Source organism: Anabrus simplex, chromosome 3 (genome assembly GCF_040414725.1).
Source record: "Anabrus simplex isolate iqAnaSimp1 chromosome 3, ASM4041472v1, whole genome shotgun sequence".
Taxonomy (NCBI): Eukaryota; Metazoa; Arthropoda; class Insecta; order Orthoptera; family Tettigoniidae; genus Anabrus; species Anabrus simplex.
In genome coordinates this window covers 355511910-355533007 of record NC_090267.1, presented here as the reverse complement: position 1 = coordinate 355533007, position 21098 = coordinate 355511910, and the positions used below count along the sequence as shown (strand labels likewise).

Genomic DNA, 21098 nt, shown 5'->3' with positions numbered 1-21098 from the left:
TTTTATGTTTATCATTAATACCAAGAAATCACATCATCATCATCATCTTCCTTCCAAGTATTGGGCCATGAGTCCCGTTACGGTCTTGCATTTTTCTTTTTGCACGACTTGAAAGCAATCAAATGTCCTTCCGATGGGTTGCTAGCCTGAAGGAAGTAAGACCATCAGTGGGGCTGCCACCTGTCAGCTAATGGACTAGCTGAAATTACAGCATTTCCTCTGTAACTGATGTAATGGTTATACCGCCGTGACTCGGTCGACAGAGCCTCGTCTGTGGGAACAGGTTTGTTCACCCCGGGAAGGTAACGTTGGCATTTTGGCAGGAGATATCATCATCATCATCATCATCATCATCCTTCCAAGTATTGGGCCATGTGGTCCATTACGGTCTTGCATTTTCTTTACATCGCTTCATTGGACGTCCTATAGATCTCTGTCCTCTTTGTTGATAGCGTAGGATCTCCTAGGGTAGTCTTCCAGATTCCATCCTTTGAACGTGACGTTTCCAGTTTTCTTGGTAATCATAGATGTAACTGATTACGGGTTTCACATTGAGTCCTTAAGCACATCTTCATTTCTTATATGATCCCATTCTGTATAGCCTGCTGTTCTGTGCATGAACGTCATTTCACTGGGGCTACTTTGGGACAGATTTTAGGGTTTTTCAGGATTTCTGAAAAGTCTTAGCATATTAAATGGACAAATGCAAGTGATTTCGATAGATTTAACCTTCCTCTTTCTAAAAATGAAGCGCATTATATTCTGTTACCTTTCCTTGCCGAGTGATCCCCTCCTGACTTTGTCCCAATTTTACCCCTCAATTTGGGGTAACTTTGGGACAAATCTATTTTCGGACTAAAACCATTGAAAAAAAAAAAAGAAAAGAAATATCACAATGTTTGATTAGTAACACTTTATTTAGACCAGTACCCACCTCCACTACAGTTATGTGCAGTAATAGTAACATAAAAATGATGGAAAAATTAAAAGATTAAACACATTAAAGAAATCGACAAACCCATGAGTAATCTCAATAAAGGCTTCATATAAAGCAAATAAAAAGACATGAAATCATTAAAAATCCTGCACGTCAGCAAAAATAAAGAATCATCTGATAAAATTCAGTCCTGCGCATACTGTCTCAATTCCTTAACAAAAAAAACACTTCGACGACCAACTTGCTCGGGTGGGCTGATTAGTTGGACGACATCCTCTGAAGGATATTCTAGATCTTCTTTCTGGGGCCACTTCCACTTGTTTCCAGATTTTGCCATGGAGGAGATCATGAATCCCTTCATTGTTGTTTTTGTGATCCGTCCCGGATACAGTTCACCTTCGTATGTACGTTGCTTCCTCTCTCTTCTCCACGAGGTGATCCATAAGGGTGTCTCCGATGACTGCATTGGCGATTCTGCCGGTTTTTCGGAAGCCTGCTTTCAATTTATCTCTCTCTGAGATCAAGCTTTCCCACAGAGTCTTCAGCAAGGTCGGAAATTGATCCTTGGACACAGAGCTGCACCCGCTGCCAGCTGCTGTTTCTTTCCAATCTCCAAGTATCTTCTGCCACTGTACTTTTAACGGGCGAAAGTACGAGACATCGAGCGGTTGCAGAAGGTTGCTGGCGTTCGGCGGAAGAGCAATAAATTTTACATTGTTCTCTTGGCACAACCGGAGCACTTCAAGGTTGATATGCGAACTAAGGTTGTCGCCTATGATGACCTCAACACCCTCGTCGTCGCAGGATAGGCAGGAGTAATTGGATAAACCAATCCTCAAAGCACTCGCTGTCGAACCACCCACTCGTAGTCCTGTTGTACCTGGCTCCCGGGGAATCGTTTTCCATCCACGTGTCCCACATTTTTTTCAGCTTTGTAGTTTACATAAAGGGGGGCGAGTGTACCCACTGCATTCCCACATACCATTAGGAAATTGCATGCCTTTGACAAGTTTCGTATTTGTTTGGGATATTTTGTTCCTCTTTTAGTAATAATTTTCGAGGACATAGGATCATCAACTAAATTTGTCTCATCGTAGTTCCACATGTTTTCAGGTGGAACACCCTCCAACTCTTTCTCCACGTTTTCAAAGAATACATTCACGATTTCTCCGTCATTTGCCGTTCTTGCTTGTGTGATGTTTTTTGCCTCCCTCTGCATCAAAACAGCATTGTGCCTCTGCATAAAATGTCTAGCCCAGTCTAATCCTGGTACAGTAGAGTCTTGCTCAACCGATTTTCGCTTATCCGACATTCCGTGTTATCCAACACTGGCAGACTTAATTTTGAACTTTTGGTGGAAACTAAAGGACCTGCCAATATCTGGCCCCATTCTGCAAGAAAAGACGGTGTATTTCCAGAAGGAGTTTAATGAAGGGGACCCTAAATTTACTACCAGTGCTGGGTGGCTTCATCAGTGGAAAAAACGGTACGGCATTAGGCAGCTTAATATCTGTGGAAAAAAACTGTCAGCTAAATCCGATGAGGTTGTGAAGTTTAAAGAGGAATGTCAAGTAATAATACTTGCTGAAGGATGAACTGGTTATCAGATTTTTGACTGTGATGAGACTGGGCGAAGTTTCAAGATGCTGCCATCAAAAACTCTCGCAGCCCAAGCCGAGACGTCTGCACCTGGCTACAAGCGTAGTAAGGAGAGATTTACTGTTCTTGCCTGTAGTAATGTTACTGGGTACTTAAAAGGAAAATTGCTTATGATTGGTAAAGCAAAGAAGCCTAGGGCATTTATAAAAATATTTCTGTTAATGCTTTTCCAGTCCATTACATGAATCAGAAGGCTGCCTGGATGTCTGCTGACATCTTTAAAGACTGTTTTGTTACACAGTTGGTTCCAGATGTAAAAACATTTCTAGCTTCAAACACTCTCCCTAGAAAACCTCTTCTTCAACTAGACAACGCTCCCTCACACCCAAATGAACAGCAACTTCGAAGTGGTGACATCAAATTCATGTACCTCCCTCCTACCGTGACATCATTATGCCAGCCAGTGGACCAAGGTGTGCTGGAAACACTGAAGAGAAAATATCGGCGGAAACTCGTTTCATCCTTGATTGTTGGCAAGTTTCTTTTCGTAAGATACTTGGAATGTTTTCGTTCAATACTGCATGTACTGTACAATTGAACTGATAATTCAATAGAGTGCTGTAAAACATGTTATTGTTTTAGTAATACAGTATGGCCTTCCTGTTTGTTTTAGTTAATTTTCAAAGTAATTCTGTATTATCCAACATTTTCGCTGATCCGACATACTCCAGGTCCCATTTGGGTCGGATAATCAAGACTCTACTGTAAGTTGTTTTTAAATCTGGGTTCCTTCCTACCGCATCTGTTGAGGTACGCCTTCACAGTACACCGAAGGTCGAATTCCCGCATAGGGAATCCAAAATGTGACAAAGTTATGGCATGGGAATCAAACTGTTCCTTTTCTGCATCTGTAAATACACACTGTCTGCCAACTGTTCCACCGTGCCTTTCCTTGACTTTTAGAAGTAGTGTGCTTTTTGGGATTCCATACTTTTGAGATGCCTTCCGGTATGTTAGGGTTTTCGTCTTAATCGCTTTAATAGCCTCTTCCAAAGTCTCCTCGATATAATTTTTGTATGCCCTCGACCCTAGGGCTCGTTTATATTCCCGCACCATACTTTCAGGGTTCCTAAAACAAAAGAGATAATAATAATTAGTTAAAAAGATTGTGTGGGGTAACATTGGGACAGTCCCAAAGTTGTCCCACGAAAGTCTCATTATTGACAAACATAACCAAACTAGTTAGTAATTTTATGTTATTTGGTTCTACATTCACAGAGATGATAGCTAAAGCATGTACTATTTGCTGTAGTTACCTGTATTTCGTAGTCCAAATGTACTTCTACAGTCTTTCATGAAAGTTTGCAGCACACTTACAACTTGTCAAAACTGGCACCAAGGTAAAAATGGCTGCTGTTTAGCACAGGTTGTTCACAGAGATTCTGGATATGGCGGATAGATGGCAGCAAAGAACAGAGCTTCGAAAGACCTCAGAAGCAACACGCTGTCTTACAAGTGGTGACCGCGGGATACTTAAAACCATATGGTAGTGTCGCTGTCCCAATTTTACCCCACCAGTCCCAAAGTAGCCCCAGTTTACGGTGCTGTAATTCTGGAAATGTCTTGAGTTCTTACTGTCCATGCCTCACTGCCGTAGCAAAGGGTTGGTTTGGCTAAAGTGTTATAAAGACGTAAGCGAGTGTGTTTTTGGACAAGATACGGCTTCATGATGTGATTTATGATTCCTGTGGTTCTGGTAAATTTCGTTATTTTTGCGGAGATATCAATTTCCCCTTGGTAAGGTAAATTGTATCCCAGATAATTGAATTCGTTGACTCTTTCCAAGATTTTATTATCTAAACAGATTTTACTGGGGATAGGGTTCTTTTCCTTAAAGGCCATTATTTTGCTCTTTTGTGGTGAAATGATCATGTTGAATTTTGAAGAGACTTTCTGGAGATTAAATACTGGCCACTGAAGATCATCTTCTGATGATACTACCAATGCAACATCAGCAGCAGAGAGTATGGCATCTAGATGTGTGAGATATCTGCTGACTGGGATTGATCCATGCCTTTCATGCCTCCATTCCTGCATTATGTTGTTCATATAGATTATGAACAACAAAGGAGAAAGTCCACAACCTTGTCTCAGCCATCTGTTGATCGGTTCCCATTCAGTCTGATGATTACCTAACTTTATTGAAATAAGGTTGTCACTGTACGTGTTGTATAGGCCTATGTTATCTATTAACTGTTGTGGGACATTATCTTCTGCTAAGATATTAAGAAGTCTGTTCCTGTTAACTAGGTCAAAGGCTTTCTTAAAATCAAGAAATGCTATACGAGTTTCCACTGCGTTTTTCTACTAAGATTTTCAAGGTAAAGTAAGCATCAGCACATGAGCGTCCCTTTTGAAATCCATGTTGTTCATTTCCAATCACATTTTATAATGCCTGAATAATTTTTCTTTGACATTGTTAGAGTAAATTTTGTAACCTGAGTTCAGTATACTTATCTCTCTGTAATTTTCACAATCTTTCACACTGCCCTTCTTATGAAGAGGAATAACTATAGCTTTTTGCCAATTCTCTGGTGGTCTGTTGCCATTCCAAATTAAATTGATGAATTTGAGAAATTTCTGCTTCAAGACGTCACTGGAGTACTTGAATAGTTCTGCATTTATTGAGTCTTCTCCAGATGCTTTTCCATTTCTAAGTTTTCTGAGTACTAGCTCCAGTTCTTCGAGTGTAATGGTTTTCGAAGACTTGTTAAGAGATGTTGGCAGAAGAAATGGCTCAATATTTGAACCCCTCCAAAGGTTCCGAAAATAAATGAGGCACTCCGTTAGAGGTATTGCATTAATGTGTAAGGCGCTCTTCACATGGAGCTATTTATTAGAAACGAGACTGGTTTGTAACCAGGGTCACAAACTGGTTAGTAACTGAATACTGACTTGGCTCCACACACGAAGCTACTACACGGTGATGGATTCTTCCAAATTAGCCATTTGTAAAGTTTGGTGGGGACTTGCTAGATCGCTTCTTAACTTTGCTAGAATGTCAACCACTGTCCGGCTCCATGGCTAAATGGTTAGCGTGCTGGCCTTTGGTCACAGGGGTCCCACGTTCAATTCCCGGCAGGGTCTGGAATTTTAACCATAATTGGTTAATTTTGCTGGCACGGGGGCTGGGTGTATGTGCTGTCTTCATCATCATTTCATCCTCATCACGACGCGCAGGTCGCCTATGAGTGTCAAATCAAAAGACCTGCATCTGGCGAGCCAAACTTGTCCTCGGGTACTCTCGGCAATAAAAGCCATACGCCATTTCATTTCAACCACTGACTCAAGTGACGAAGAAGACATGATCGTGTTTCATTATTTCAGGAGAAAAAATAGAGGAAGGTATTGGGTTCACCCATATCTTGAAAAGAACACCCACTGCAGATTATTCATAACAGTAAAGGAGCTCGAACAAACAGATGCTAGATTAATTTATTTTTAATGTATGACCAAACACAGTTACATGAACTTGGTGCAGCTTATTGCACCTGCCATTTGACAGCAAAATACAAATATGAGGGAATGTGTGAACGCTGAGGAAAGAGTGCTAATAACTCTCAGGTAAGAAAAGTGAACTTTATTTTTACAAAAAAATTAAAAGCTTAGAAAATAATTCCAAAACAAAACAATTTTAATGTAATGCATGATATTTCTAACAGCATTTCACTTTTGCTCAGTATGAAGGTTCATAGGTATCGGTAAGTGTATTGCCAACTGCTTCATAATATTATCCTCTTGAATCCTGTGTTGGTCCGGTTGCATTTGGTTCACACTGAAAACTGTGTGAGGTTAGGCTGAGAGGTTGATGTATGGACGAAAGGTCACTAGAAGAAGGATCGAAGTGAAGTTGTGGATGCTGGGTTACTAGAGAGGTGGGGAGGTGGCAACAGTATCTTGTCAATAGTTTTAAGACATATTCTTTTAAACTGTCTCACTTGAATATCAGTCATTGACTCGAGATCTGGCAGTACAAGGAGTTTTTCAATTTCTTCCACTAACTTTATGTTGAAAACTTGTTCGCTTGCCATTGTAAAAAGGCACTTGATCACTGGGAACTGAGAAACTAAACTCACTGGTGACTGGCTCCGCAAGTCATCTGGAAGTGATTACAAACTAGTTACTAACAGATTACTAACTGGTAGCGCCGTGTGGGCTTTCCATTGAAATACACAGGAAGTGACACTCAAGTAATCAGCCGGAAACTTCAGTTACCAATCAGTTACTAATGAGTAGCTCCGTGTGTAGATAGCCTAAGTCTTCTTTTACATCAATATTCAGTTTCTTGAGTATTTTATAGGTCTGTGGTTGTGGTCTTGTTATATCAGTCTCCAGGTGTGAAGCCAAGTTTTCCCAACACTTTCTGTGCTTTTACCGCACTTCCCTTTTTGCTATTGCTCTCTTGTGGTGATACTCTATTTTATCTTCTAATTTACTAGTTGAAAAAAAAAATTTATAAGCATTTCTTCTGTCTGAAATAACTTTTTCAATTGTTTCATCCCAAATTCTTAAACCCTTTTTTATGTCATTTTTCGAACACAAATTAGACCACTCCATTTCCACGTTGTCCCTAATCATACCCCTAGCAATTGCAAATTATGATGATACCTCTGCATTAAGCATCACAAAAAGAACAAAACAGGCAAACATCTTGAAGATTGTGTCAAGTGCAAATTAAAAATCTAAAAGTGTCATCTTGAAAACAGAAGAGTGTAATTAACTCAGTGGCTTAGCTGCTGGCTTCACACCTGGTCAATCCTGGACTGAAATTTTCACCTCAAGAATCACATGGTATCAGGGCCTTAAAGCCCCAATCAAAATCAAAATGAGCCTGGGTGGCCCTAGCAACTCCAGAAATAATTGGGATAAGCTGAAGAAAGTTAAAGTTATCTAGATGACTACATTCAGAAGTTATACATACCTTGAGGGTCATCATCCGCAAGAGGAATATTGTTCATTTCCTCCTGAATTTTAGGACCAGCTAATACAGACATGTTTATCTACTTAAGAACTGCAGTTTGGGTTATTCTATGTTAACTATCCCAGTCCCTGAAATAAAAAAGAAAACAAAATTCTGACTAAACACCTAGGAAAAGCAGAAATAAAAGAATGGAAAAAACGATAATCTGAATTTTTTCAACAAGCACATCCTTATTTATCACATCTAAATTTAATAATACTGGACACATTTGTCTCTCTAGGTTCATGTTGTAGTTTCAAACTGGACCAAATATCGAGGTCATCACCTTCTGATATTTATGCTATGTGATATTAGACAAACTATTGGAAAACTCTGATATGGAAGCAGTGGAGTGTGATTACCCATACCAGATCTTTGATGTCTAGGCAAAGATTTAGTGGATGTTTAATCAAATTTTCAATTTATTCACATCTCATCATCTTTTAAAATTTTGTTTCCTCTTCAGAATATCATGTTCCTACGCAATACTTGTCTCTTAACAGGCTGACAATGTATCTAGCACCATTCACATCTTGCTTGTTGTTTTAAGGGGCCTAACATCGAACGTCATCAGCCCCCATTCACATCTAGTGGTAAAGATGGGAAAATGTGAACTCACACATCTCCTTGTCTGCAGCAGACTAGGTGAACCCTGCACTATTCAACAGTAACACAGTCTGCTGAATTTTGGGAAAATCTGACCTGGATTGGACCAGAAAGTGAGTACGTAATTCTATTCAAGAACCATTGTCTAAAAAGACACATTAAAGACTCCATAAATTTAATCAGGTAGGCCTATCCAGAGTCATTTGTAACGTACCTTGCTATCAACAAGCAAGATGGTTAATGGAACAAACTCTTTAACAGGGCATTGCATAATACACTAGATTCAGGCATACCAACAAGCTCCATGCACCATTTCCCATCCTATATTCAGCAGTTGACGGCATTTCAGTTCCCTACTTTAACTAGACAAGAATAGGTGCAGTTCAATGACAACAGTAATTTAGTTATTATTGCAGTAAGTATTTTGAAATGAAATTTTGAAGTATTTATACATTTCTAGAGGCAAGTCTCTTTGAAGGGACTATTTGGACCTTACGGTATTTCCTCATGTGTTCCGATCTTTGTGCCCTCTCTAGTGTTGAAAATATTTGTGTTGTGAGTTTCTTTCTCGTGAGTGAAGCTAATGTTTGTGTCCTGAACTTTTTAAATTTTATCTGTGGTGTCTTCTGGTGTAAGGCCAATTTCCTTCAGATCCTCTCTCATTTCTCTGATCCATCTGCAACCTACTGCGGTAAGTTGAGATTATACTGTACCAGTTGTTTCGGAAGTCTTGAATCCTGCATTCTCATTATGTGTCCAAAGAATCCCAATCTCCTCTTATGCATAGTATCAGTAATGAGCTCAAACTCGTTGTTCACAACTTTGCTGAGTACTATCCGCAACTGCTATCGTACTGGAACAGACTGAACTGTAAGCAACTCACAGTGTTGGACAGTCGAAAATAACCTACCATCCTAAGGGAGCCAATGGCTTTGGGCAGATGAGATCCCTTATGAGGGTGATTGTATTTATTCATTTAATTTATTTATTTCATTTATTTATTTATGGCTTTTAGTGCCACAAGTGACAAAGGACATGTTCAATTCGCCAGATGCAGGTCTTTCTATTTGATTCCCATGGGTGATCAGCGCATCTGGTTGAGAGATGATAACGGGAGAGGGAGGGGGTAAAATCTGGTGTCAACACAGCCTACTCCCGCCAAATAACACCAAGGTATCTGCTCAAGGCTTAATACCCCCATCTGATGGATAAATCACCATCAACAGCGTCATATGCCCTCACTTCATATGAACACTGCGGAGAGGTTTGAAATTGAATCCAGGCTTATGGTATGCAATCTAGTGATTAGAAACCTTATACTGCCATCTCTCCTAACTTGCAGGCCAACATTCTGATGATAATTTTCTCCACCAATGGAGCTCGAACTAGCTAACCAACGTGTTAGTCCATAATGACTCAATGCATTAACTCATTGGCACCAACATGTGGAACTGTTTCATGCACCAGCATTTTGAACCAAAAGCTAGCAGACAGAAGTTCCACACTAATTTATAAATGCTAGTAGTTCAAGTTACTGGTAATAGATGGGTCTTGTGGCACATACATATTACACCAACTAAATAAAATGCTGTATAAAAACAACCAATATGCAATCTACCTGCGCTTGTTAGTAAATAAACATGGCTAGTAATGCTGAAGGTATCGTCAACTCGCTAGAATATGACGATGACTATCTTTCATCAGAATCTTCCCTACAAAGATAATAGTGATGTTGATAGTTTTCGGGAAAATTATTCTACTTCCAGATCCTGCAGTGTGCAAGGCTCACAAAATACAGTAAGAAGTCAGGTGGCTATGTGAAAAGTGTGATTTGCCACTTCATCTGGAGAGCTGCTTCAAAACATTTCACATGATGATTCACTACTGAAGACTGGATAATACAAGTTACGATCATTTGGCTTTTACAGTTTTACTATACAGACAATGAAAATTCATGAATTTAGACTTTTGCTGCTTAGCTGAACTTTGCTAACATAGAAATATTGTTTAATCGTGTTAATTAGTGATGGTTTTTGTCATGATTGTTTTAAGGTGTAAAACCATGTGGTCATCGGTCCATATTGACAAGGAAAATTGTGAAGATGATTATAAAACATGAGAAAAAATTGAAAAGGAACGATCGCTTGAAGAATAAGAAGACAGAGTCAACAAAGAAGGAAGGACTCCCTTTAAATTTTTAAAATTTGTTCTATGTCACACTGACACAGATAGGTCTTATGGAGACGAAGGGGTAGGAAACGGCTAGGAGTGTGAAGTGGCTATGGCCTTTATTAAGGCACAGCCCCAGCATTTGCTTGGTGTAAAAATGGGAAACCACGGAAAACCATCTTCAGGGCTGCCGACAGAGGGGTTTGAACCCACTATCTCCCGAATCCAAGCTCAGAGATGCACGCCCCTAACGCACAACCAACTCGCCCGGTTCCCTTTAAATTAGATGCCTTAATATCACAGAGTCGGAAGAAAACTAAATGTGAAGGTCTACCATATCAAAAGCTCATAAAAATTATCAACAAAAACATTGATCGCTGTTGTGATGCGATTTCTCTTCTGCTGCCATTAATCTCCGATAGATGGGATTACTGCTGTGTCCCGAGTAAAACAGCACGCCTGAATACTGGTGGAAAGTAGCTTGGGAGATATATAACTCTGCACATGCTATCTGCTTGTCCCATCTATGACGGGTACTACAGCTAGTATTATAATAAATTTGCTCAATTTCCAATCTATATTGTTGAAAAGGCACGATGTTTCGGAAAGTAAGAAGGTCAGCATGGTTTATATTAGAATTACACTATTTATTACATACGTAAATCACAGATGGATACAGTGAAAACAATAGACATGGAGATTATAATTTTGACGTGTCAGAATGGAAAAAGAAACTGTAGTGCATAGGTGGTGCCACTTGACGGTGGCTCAGCCAGTCAGATGTATATATATATATATATATATATATATATATATACATATTCTCAACACCCCGTCTTAAGGCTGAACCAGCTTCAACTTTTCAGTCTTCTGACACCCAGACATTCTAAGCACTTCCAGTGCTTATCCTCCAGTAGTCCCTTGGTTAATATGTCTGCAGGCATCTTCTCAGTTGACAAGTATTCGAGATGAATTCCCCAGATGAAAGAACCTCTCGTACAAAATGATGTTGCACATCAATGTGTTTAGTCCAAGAGTGGAAAACAGAATTTCCAGCAAGCTTCTGAGCTCCAGTGCTGCTGTTATATAGCTGTACAGTTGACACAGTTAATTCCTATCTCCCTTGCTAGTCGTAGTAAGTGCACTGCCTCTTCTGAAGCCTCACTCAAGGTCATATATTCAGCCTCCATTAAGGACAATGCCACTGCCTGTTGTTTCCTGGATTCCCAACCTACGACTCCGCCATACATTGTAAAGGCGAAACCAGTGTATGAACTGCGATTATTGATGCATGCAGCCCAATAAGCATGTACATAGACAATTAAATTACTAGTATCGCTTCTAAAAGTGATTCCCACGTCAGAAGAACCCTTTAAGTACCTCAGTACCCTCTTTGCCACTTGCCAGTGTTCTTTGCCAAAAGAATGATTGTATTGGCTTAAGACACTCACTGCATGAGATAAGTCTGGACGTGTTGCAGTTGATAGGTACATAAGAGCACCCATGAGCTCTCCGTATGGGGGCCTCTTACCATCATCCTCGGACAGAGTACTCGATCTTGACAGTTTAACTTCAGCTTCAATTGGTGTGGCCATGGGCTTGCAATTAGACATTCAAAAGCGATATAAGATGTCCATAACGTAACCTTTCTGTTTCAAGGTGATACCGGATTCATCTTGAGAAAACTCAATCCTGAGACAGTAATTAATATCTCTTAGGTCTTTGACCTCAAACGACTTTTGTAGAAATTTGGAGACCTCGTCAATTTCTCTCGAGTTCCGTGACAAAACTGTCATCAACAAACTATGATTAGGAGAGCATCAGCATCTGAACCCTTCACATAGACACTTGAATTGCCGGATGTTGGTTTGACACCAAGCTTTAGTAGTTGCTTGTTCAAGCATCGGAGCCAACAGCGGCCAGCCTGCTTCAAGCCATACAGAGCCTTTTTAATACGACATACACAATCCTTGTTCAGCATCTATGATCTCTGATGTTGCATTGCCTTCCTGTATGATGAATTCAAGTATTTCCCTGGTGTATAGTTTGGTACCTCCATACAGATTTCCTCTTCAACAATTCCATTTAAGTATGCAGTTGCTACATCGAATTGTCGGACATACATTCCACGATGAGCAGCGAGCACAATAGCCATTTGTATTGAACTGAGTCGTGCTACTGGTGCGAATGTTTCGATATAATCCATACCTGGACTCTGGAAAAAACCCCTGGCCACCACTCTAGTCTTCCTTCTCGTGATCTCGTCATTTGCTCCACACTTATTCCTAAGGACTACACGACTTCCAATTGTCCTATTTTCTAGGCGGTCTACGAGATCCCAGGACTTGTTTCTTAAAATAGAGACAAATTCATCTGCCGTCGCCAGCATCCACTCATTTTTCTCTGGACCTGAAAATGCCATCTGAATTGGAACCTCAGCCAGACATACTGAATCAATTTCTCCTTCACCATGTTTCTGGTAAAGCTTTCGAGGTCTGCCCCAGGTTCCCGAACGAATCATTTTTGGTCTCCCTGGAGCACGTTGAAATTGTTGTATTTCTGGTTCTGGTTCATTTTCAAAACCAAGAAATTCTTCTTCTGAACTATCTTAATCTTTGATGCTTTCTGTACGTTCTGTGTGTCTAGGAGTTATCTTTAAATTGATGAAAGGATCAACCTGCCCTGGCTCTGTGTTGGGGTGATTGTCATCAAAGTACTCTTGTTGAAGAAATACATTTGTGTGCTGACTTGGGAAAACAGGATTGTATTTTTGCTCTTTTCTATCTCCTTTAAAAAACTTGACACCACGTGAGATTTCCACTCTTCATTCCAGTGTTATCCAATTTTGAAACCTTTGGACTGCTCCGCACATCCAAGGAATACGCCCTTTTTCCCCCGCGAGGGTCAAATTATACCACGTTTGGTGATTGATTTAATAATGTTACTGGCTTTACGTCCCACTAACTACTTTTACGGCTTTCGGAGACGCCGAGGTGATCCGCGGGAGTTTTTTACGTGCCAGTAAATCTACCGACATGAGGCTGACGTATTTGAGCACCTTCAAATACCACCGGACTGAGCCAGGTTTGAACCTGCCAAGTTGGGGTCAGAAGGCCAGCATCTCAACCGTCTTAGCCACTCAGCCCAGCAGTGATCGATTTAGGCAGTAGGTTTCACATATACAAATTTTTCGAATTTACAAACATTTGGAACCTTTCCAGTCCAGGCTTCGTAAGGAGTCCGTCCACCCGGTTTACTTGTAGGACATCTGTTCCTAATGTAATTTGCTGTTACAACAGCCTCTGCCCAGAAAGAGGGAAGCAGTACGGACTGCATTAGTAAACATCTGGCCATCTCGACGAGTGAACGGTTTTTCCTTACCGCTACTCCATTTTGTTCTGGGTTATGCGGAATCATCGGGCTTTGTAGGATCCCGGGGCTCTTCAACAGTACATCGAATTGGGAATTCATGTACTCTGTAACTTTATCAAAGTGTAAAATCTTTACCTTCGCATTTTTCTGTGTTTCCAAACGCTTTCTGAAGTCCTGAAACTCATTAACAACATTTTTCTGACGAAGAAACTTCACTTCCCACCATCCAGCCACATCATCGAATGTGACGAAGTAATGCGCGTTTCCATTAGAGGACTCCCCCATAGGACCACAAATATCGGAGTGAATCAATTCTCCTTGTTCCTTTCTCTTATCGGACTTCTTCGGAAAAGGGGTATGTGTCATCTTTCTTTGGAGACAGATCTCATATTCAAAATCCTCTTCAGTGTCGATGACTTTGATTCCCTCTATCCTTTTATTCTTCACTGCCTCACGTAGATCCGTTATGTTTAGATGTCCCAATCGAATGTGCCAGTCCATAACAGATCCTTTTCGCGTATCTTCAGCTCTGGCAATTTTTCCCTGTCCTTCGGTGTACAGTCCGTCATTTCTATGTGCGACGAATAAGGTACTGTCGTTCGCATCTGTAACTCGAGCGGATGTTTTGTCAAACACTATGCAGTGACCCCCGTCTACGATCTTCCAGACTGAGAGATTAATACGCAGATCAGGTATGCATACGTTGAATCTTTTATCATGACCGTCCACGCTCACTGACTGCCACAACACCTTTTGCACTTATTTTCATCGTCGAACTGTTCGCTAACTTTAAATTGTCAGAAACATCGGATTCTACTTGTGAAAAATAGTCTCGATTTTTGCACCTGTGCAATGTACAGCTGGTGTTGAGGCACCACACTTTATCTGCGTCACGGTCCATCACGAACTTGCAAAAGTTCAGCCTGTTCTGGTGTAATATATAGCGAGGTACTTCCTTTGGCCCTGTCATGATCATTTTTTCTCGATTTGCACTCCTTTACCTTATGACCTATCTTTTCATAACGACAACTACGAAGAGATGTGGATCGTCCTTTACTCAAATAATTTGAACACACTGTTTCGTCGTTCTACAATAATAACCATTTGAATGACGACAGTCAATCAAAATCATCTTCAGTCACACGAAAAGTTGGCCACGCAAGTATTATGTTAAAAAAAGTCTTTGCTTGCGGGCTTTCTAATTATTGTTTTTGTATTTTCATTCAACACTCATACAGTTTTGCAGCATGTTGTTTTCGTCACTGCTCCTTGCGTTACTTTCTTCGACAATCTTTATGCGCAAGATAAACCTGGAAGTTCGGCGCTAGGTTCTATCACGCACTGAAAGTATTCAAAACTGACTAGCAACTATACAGAAGTAATATGGATAACAAATCATCGTTGAATGCCACGACCATACCATTCAGCTTGTCCACGGCGTTGAAAAATCTGAAAAATGATCGCGTACGTCCCCATCTTCACTCATACTTTGAAGCATGATCTGCTTTAATAATGCTGCTTTCCGTGCTGCCCCTTCAATTGGTAAAGTGACTCTACGTTTCAGCCACAGTTTATGCAAAGTGACAATCTTTTACCTGTTTCAATTCCGAGAGTTGAATCGCCAAGATCATATCTAACACAGCTTCACTGTCATGTTCTTCCCATTCTGTAATAGCGGCGGCGTTCTCGCTGACCGGTTCATGCTTAACTTTTGTCCCAGCTACATACGCCCACGTATGATTTTTTACTAACACAGCCTTCATGTGAATTTTCCAAGTGTCTAAGCTGTCGATTGACAATGACTCGATGCACACCATACTGGAAGTGTTAATCTTAACACACTATTTTGCATAAGACACTTGGCTAAATGTTTAACTCAACCTTCGTCAACCATGCGTGACACCATATTTACACGCGTCTATTTTTCAGTGTATTTTAGCACTTTCCAAACGCGCATCTTGGGCCTGTAACCTGTTGAAAAGGCACAATGTTTCGGAAAGTAATAAGGTCAGCACGGTTTATATTAGAATGACACTATTTATTACATATGTCAATCACAGATGGATACAGTGAAAACAATAGACATGGAGATTATAATCGTGACGTGTCAGAATGAAGAAAGAAACCATAGTGTGTAAGTGGCGCTACTTGATGGCGGCTCAACCAGTCATATGAAAATATATATATATATTTTTTTTTTTTCAACATATTACAGTCTACTAAAAATGAGGGACTTGTTCCAGAGCACTACCTTCAACTATTTTTTTCAGATCTTACAGTGGTTTTTCTTCTAAAAGTCATAACTTTGGAAAAGAAGAGGGTAAATGGCTGGTAAGGACTTATGTCAAATAGGTATAGCCTACCACTAAAACCCAAGAAATGTTTCGGCTGTCAGTGCAACCAGTAAATCCTACACCTTGGGGGAACGGGTGAGGATGAGTGCATGGGACCTAAAGACTTTCCGGCTAAGGTATGGTAACCCTGACAGAAAGAGTCCTTGTTTTTCTAAGATAGGGATTTTGCATGTAAAAAATTCTAATTACATACAATCTCCACAATAATCATCAGGACTGCCTGGCTGATATGATAAAGGCATGTTTGGCTCACCTGGGAGGAAGTGGGTTCAAATTCCCTGCAAGAAAGTCAATTTAGAAACAAGACATCCAATTCTGGAGAGGCCACATGACTGTAGGGTTTTACTCAGCCTACAACAGAAATATATTCCAAGTAAATTTGTAGGGACTCCCTGAGGTTGGAAGCATAGAACATATCCCACATTATCCCTGGTCTGTCATAAGAGGCAACTAAAATGGGGACCTTGCATTGGGCTCTCAACTTGGGAGCATGAAGCTCTAGCAGAGTCTGGCATTGCTTCTACTTGTGTCAGGTTCCTCACTTTCATCTTCTTTATCCAACTGCCATTCTTTTCAAATCAACAAATTCTTTCATTTTCATGTCCTTCCCCTTACTTTTGCCGTAACTTCACTCTCGAAGGGATGGAACTCTTCTAATTTTCAGTCCAAGTTGTAATCGTGCAAGCAAAGAAGGTTGTGCATTTAACGAGTGCTGACATGGGTGTTTTGATTCAACAGTACTGGGTGATGATAGGTTGTTGGCATGGTAGAGACAGACCTGTGAGGTGTTCTATGGAATACAGTGCCGGACAAGTGGGGCTTACTTCAATTTTGATAGCAGCTTCAGTGATGGCAGTGCTGTTGGTCATTGGAGGGTAGAAATTATCTTGGAAAAAACCCTGGACCCGCTCCTACTGGTACAGTTGGATGGGAAGATAAGGAAAATTGTCAAGGAGGCTTGCCAGACAAAACAAATGAGAGAGCTCCTACAGGAACAAGCCAGTGACATGAGAGAAATAAAGGATTGCATGAAAGAGGAGCAAAAAAAAATTGACATAGTGGCTCAAAGCAATAAGGAAATAGCAAGTTTGAGGGATAAGGTGAGGAGAATGGAAGAGGAGATAAAATAATTGAGGTGGCAAGAGCAAAAGCTACAGCAGGAAAACTCATAAGAATGATTTTTTTAATATATGGGTTATCTGAGGATGCTAAAGAAGATTTAGTACTGTAGTTAAAGTGCTACAGCTTATAAATCAGAGGGTGAAGATCAACTGCAGGGAAGCTGACATAAACGAGATTCAATAAATGGGGAAAACAACAGGCAAGAGACCTGTGAAAGTGAGGTTCATTTCAACCCTATTGGCAAAGACAATACACACCAGTTAAAAGTTGGAAATTTATGGATCAAGCAGGAGTTGGAGAAAGAAGCCCCGAGGAATCAAAAAATGCTCAGAATCCACCTGGGAAAGGCTAGGCATTCTGGACTAATCGCCTACATATGGGGTAACAAATTAGTGGTGGGTGAAGGGAAGTGGATTCGAACAAGGTTGGTGGATCAGTTAGGTAAAGAACAACACCAGAGAAAATGTTGACCAACGAGGAATGTGAACACACGAGGCAGCTGAGCTCAGCATCATGCGGACCCGCTGATAGTGCCTAGGAAGTGAATCGAAGGAGAGTGAGAGGAAGACTCTGACTCAGAGACAACCAGCAGGGAATGCAGCAATGATGACCTTCAGTGGCAGCCGAGTGCTGACTCTGTGAGAGAGACAACCCCGAAACACAGGCATGTGAGCTTGAAGGTCTTCTGCAAGAGAAAAGGTCATTTAAATGAGAAATAGTGTGATAGGGAAAGTGATAGCACACTAGATGACAGCTCTACTGAACTGAGTGTAACTAGGATTACAAAGAGTAAGATGGGCAGTCAGAGTGAGATGCAGGGGAGGAAGAAATAACTAGAGATGACAATTGGGTGTGTCAATATCGAATGATTTAGAAGTAAGATAGAGAATGAATCTTTTAAAGTGTTGATGGAAAGCTTGCATGTCTTCACTTATGTGGAAACCTGGATTCCTCCAGGAAGTAAGATAAAAGTAGATGAGTTTACAGTCTATTCTAAGGCAAAAGAAAGAAGAGCATGCAGGGGGAGATATTTGGGTGAAATAATGGTTATAGTGAGGAAGGATGTGCAAGATATAATAGATTATAGTGAATCGGAAACAGAAGATATGATTTGGTTAAAGGCAAAATATTATGAGGAGAGTGAGCGAGATTTATGTATTTGTTTCAAATACAACCTTCCTGAGGCCTCTCCACTTGCGAGAAAGGATTTCTTCAATGAGTTGGCACTAGAAATGAATCTAATTCAAAATATTTTTGAGGACATAAGCATTATGCTAATGGGGGACTTCAATACCAGGGCTGCAGATCAGAAACCGATGTATGACAAAGCTGCAGATCAAGTATATGTGCACAAGACAGTAAGTCAAGATAAGGGCTGTAATAAAATGGTGAAAAGTTACTAGAGCTGTGTGGTACTGTAGAACTATACATTTTGAATGGGTGGTGGTATGGGGAAGAAACAGGAAACCTGACATACATAATGGAGACAGGGGGTAGTACTATAGATTTGGCGCTATATTCTAGGAATGTGTTGCGTATGATTAGGAGCAGGAAGGTTGAGGAATCGGGAGAGTCACATCACTTACCAATTATTGTCGGGGTAAATTATAGAGAGGGCAGTGCCTTAACAAACAGCACGATGAAATTCAAAGAAAGAACAGTTGCTAAATACAGATGGAGAGGAGCTCAAGAGAGAGGTTTATGAATTATTATGAAGGAGAAATAGGTCAGATAGTGAAAGTTGGAATAGATTCAATGATCAAAAGTAACCAAATGGGGGCTGCAGTAAAACTAACAGAAAACACTATAAAGACAGCAGGAGAAAAAATGCGGGTAAAGAAGGGGAAAAGGATAACAGACAAGGAATGGTACAAAGATGAATGCAAGCAAAAAACATTTGAAGTAATAAAAGCATTGAAGGCATATAGGAAGTATGGTGGGAAAAAAGTCAAAGTACTGAATTCTGTAACAGAAAGAAAAAATATAGACAAATGTTGTATACGGGATGTAACCGTGATGATGTTGCAAAATTTCAGGGATAATGAAGGACAGCAAATGGGTCAATATGAGATAAGGAACTGTAGTCTGGAAACGTTCAAATCAAAAGTTATTAATAATCCAAGTTGTTTAACACCCGTCCATTCTTAACAGACGCCAGGGTATCGGAATTTTGCCCAAATATACTCAGGAATGTTGCTCACTGATCGGTACCCAATTTAAAGGCCCGAGTATACTCGTTTCTTGTTGTTTTTCAGTATTTACGCCAGATATTTATAAAATTATTTTCAGTTCCTATTTTTGCCGAAAGAAGTCTCTGACTCAACCGTAGTGGATGTCGGCGACTCAGGCAGCTTGTTTTCGTGGCCTTTCCGTATTTACTGCTATCTAAGTATACTTCGTCTGTTAAGTGAAAATGGACAGTGAAGAAGAGTTTGACATTGAGTGTAGTAAGTCTGATAGTTCTGTGTGCACGATGCTAGAGGGAAGAAGACATGAAGGGAATCCAGGTACATGTGTAAGGAATGCGATGTAGCATTGTGTGTTGATCCTTCTTTTAGGGCATTTCACACAGCCACAAACATATGAACAAAGTCTTTCTTGCACAGTATTGAGTGTCATGTTATCTTACTTGCCATCTGTTTAGTGCTGTGTTATTTATTTTACATGTAAGTTAAAAGAAGAACCCATAAAAATATCACAAGTATACTCAAGACTTTAAAACAGGAACTTTTCAGTAGCTTATATTTCATTGTTAAGTTCGCAAAATTTACTGTCAATGTTACCACTGTCATTGTTTTTCAATAAAGAGTCCATTTTAACAATTAAAAATTAGGTGAAAAAAGAATCACAACTTTGTAAATAATTGCTATGTTAAGAGGTTAACGTGCTGGAAGCCAACGACATGGGGTGTCACCTTTAAACACCCTTAAAAGCCACCGACCTCAGTCGGGTTTGAATCCGTTAACTTGGAATTAGTAGACCAACGCCATATCCACTACACCACTGCAGTTGGCAATCAAAAGTTTAAGGAAAACTCTGTCTGATACTTCCGACAGTACTGTACACTACATGTGACAAGCCTTGTGTATGAGACACCTGTAGAGACTGAAGAGGATCTCTTGGCAAGAATTCTTGCTGCCTGTGACGCTGTTCAAACAGCACCAGGGATATTTGAACGCAGGGGGATGACATTTCAAACATGTGTTCTAAATGGAGCAGCTTGTGAAACTTCTGCAGGTAAATGGACTTTTATGGTTAGAAGTTTGCTTAACTTTTGACTCAATCGTTTCTGGAATATGATTCCTTATTTCAAATTCATCCACTTGCCATCCACCATCACCCCTGAAAGTTTGTAACATCATCATGGATACACCCTGTATAAAGAAGTTTGAATGGCAGAAGCAAACAGTTGTGAGCTGAACAGAAATTCAAAACACAATGAAAATAGGAAAATGTAGAGTATTAACCGACCAAGGCGAGTGGAGGTCTGCACAGCACAGCTATTTTGTTTTATGTCGCTCCGACACAGATAGGTCTTATGGCAACGAAGGGACAGGAAAGGCCTAGGAATGGGAAGGAAGCCGCTGTAGCCTTAATCAAGGTACAGTCCCAGCATTTTTCTGGTGTGAAAATGGGAAACCACGGAAAACCATCTTCAGGGCTGCCGACAGTGGGATTCGAACCCACTATCTCCCGGATGCGAGCTCACAGATGCGCACTCCTAACCGCACGGCCAACTCGCCTGGTGCACAGCACAGCGCCACTAGTAACAAGCATGACGTCATTATGGTACAGTCAGCCAAGGAGAACAACTGGAGCACTAACCAAGAGCGACTACAATACTCAGACCTTAAGGCAGGCTTCCATTAGCGGCAATATGACCGCGATCACAGGCCATGCATAGGTTGTATGTGATCGC

General features: G+C 40.5%; 1 protein-coding gene across 1 annotated transcript in view; it reads right to left on the bottom strand.

Annotated features, from left to right (window-relative positions):
• The window catches only part of LOC136866368 (short coiled-coil protein B), a 60013-nt gene that overhangs the window by 29407 nt on the left and 9508 nt on the right, over window positions 1-21098 (bottom strand). Inside the window, exon 2 of the mRNA XM_067143250.2 lies at window positions 7518-7645. Within this exon, the coding sequence (XP_066999351.1) occupies window positions 7518-7590 (73 nt within the window). The 5' untranslated portion in view covers window positions 7591-7645. The remainder of the gene's footprint in view (window positions 1-7517; window positions 7646-21098) is intronic.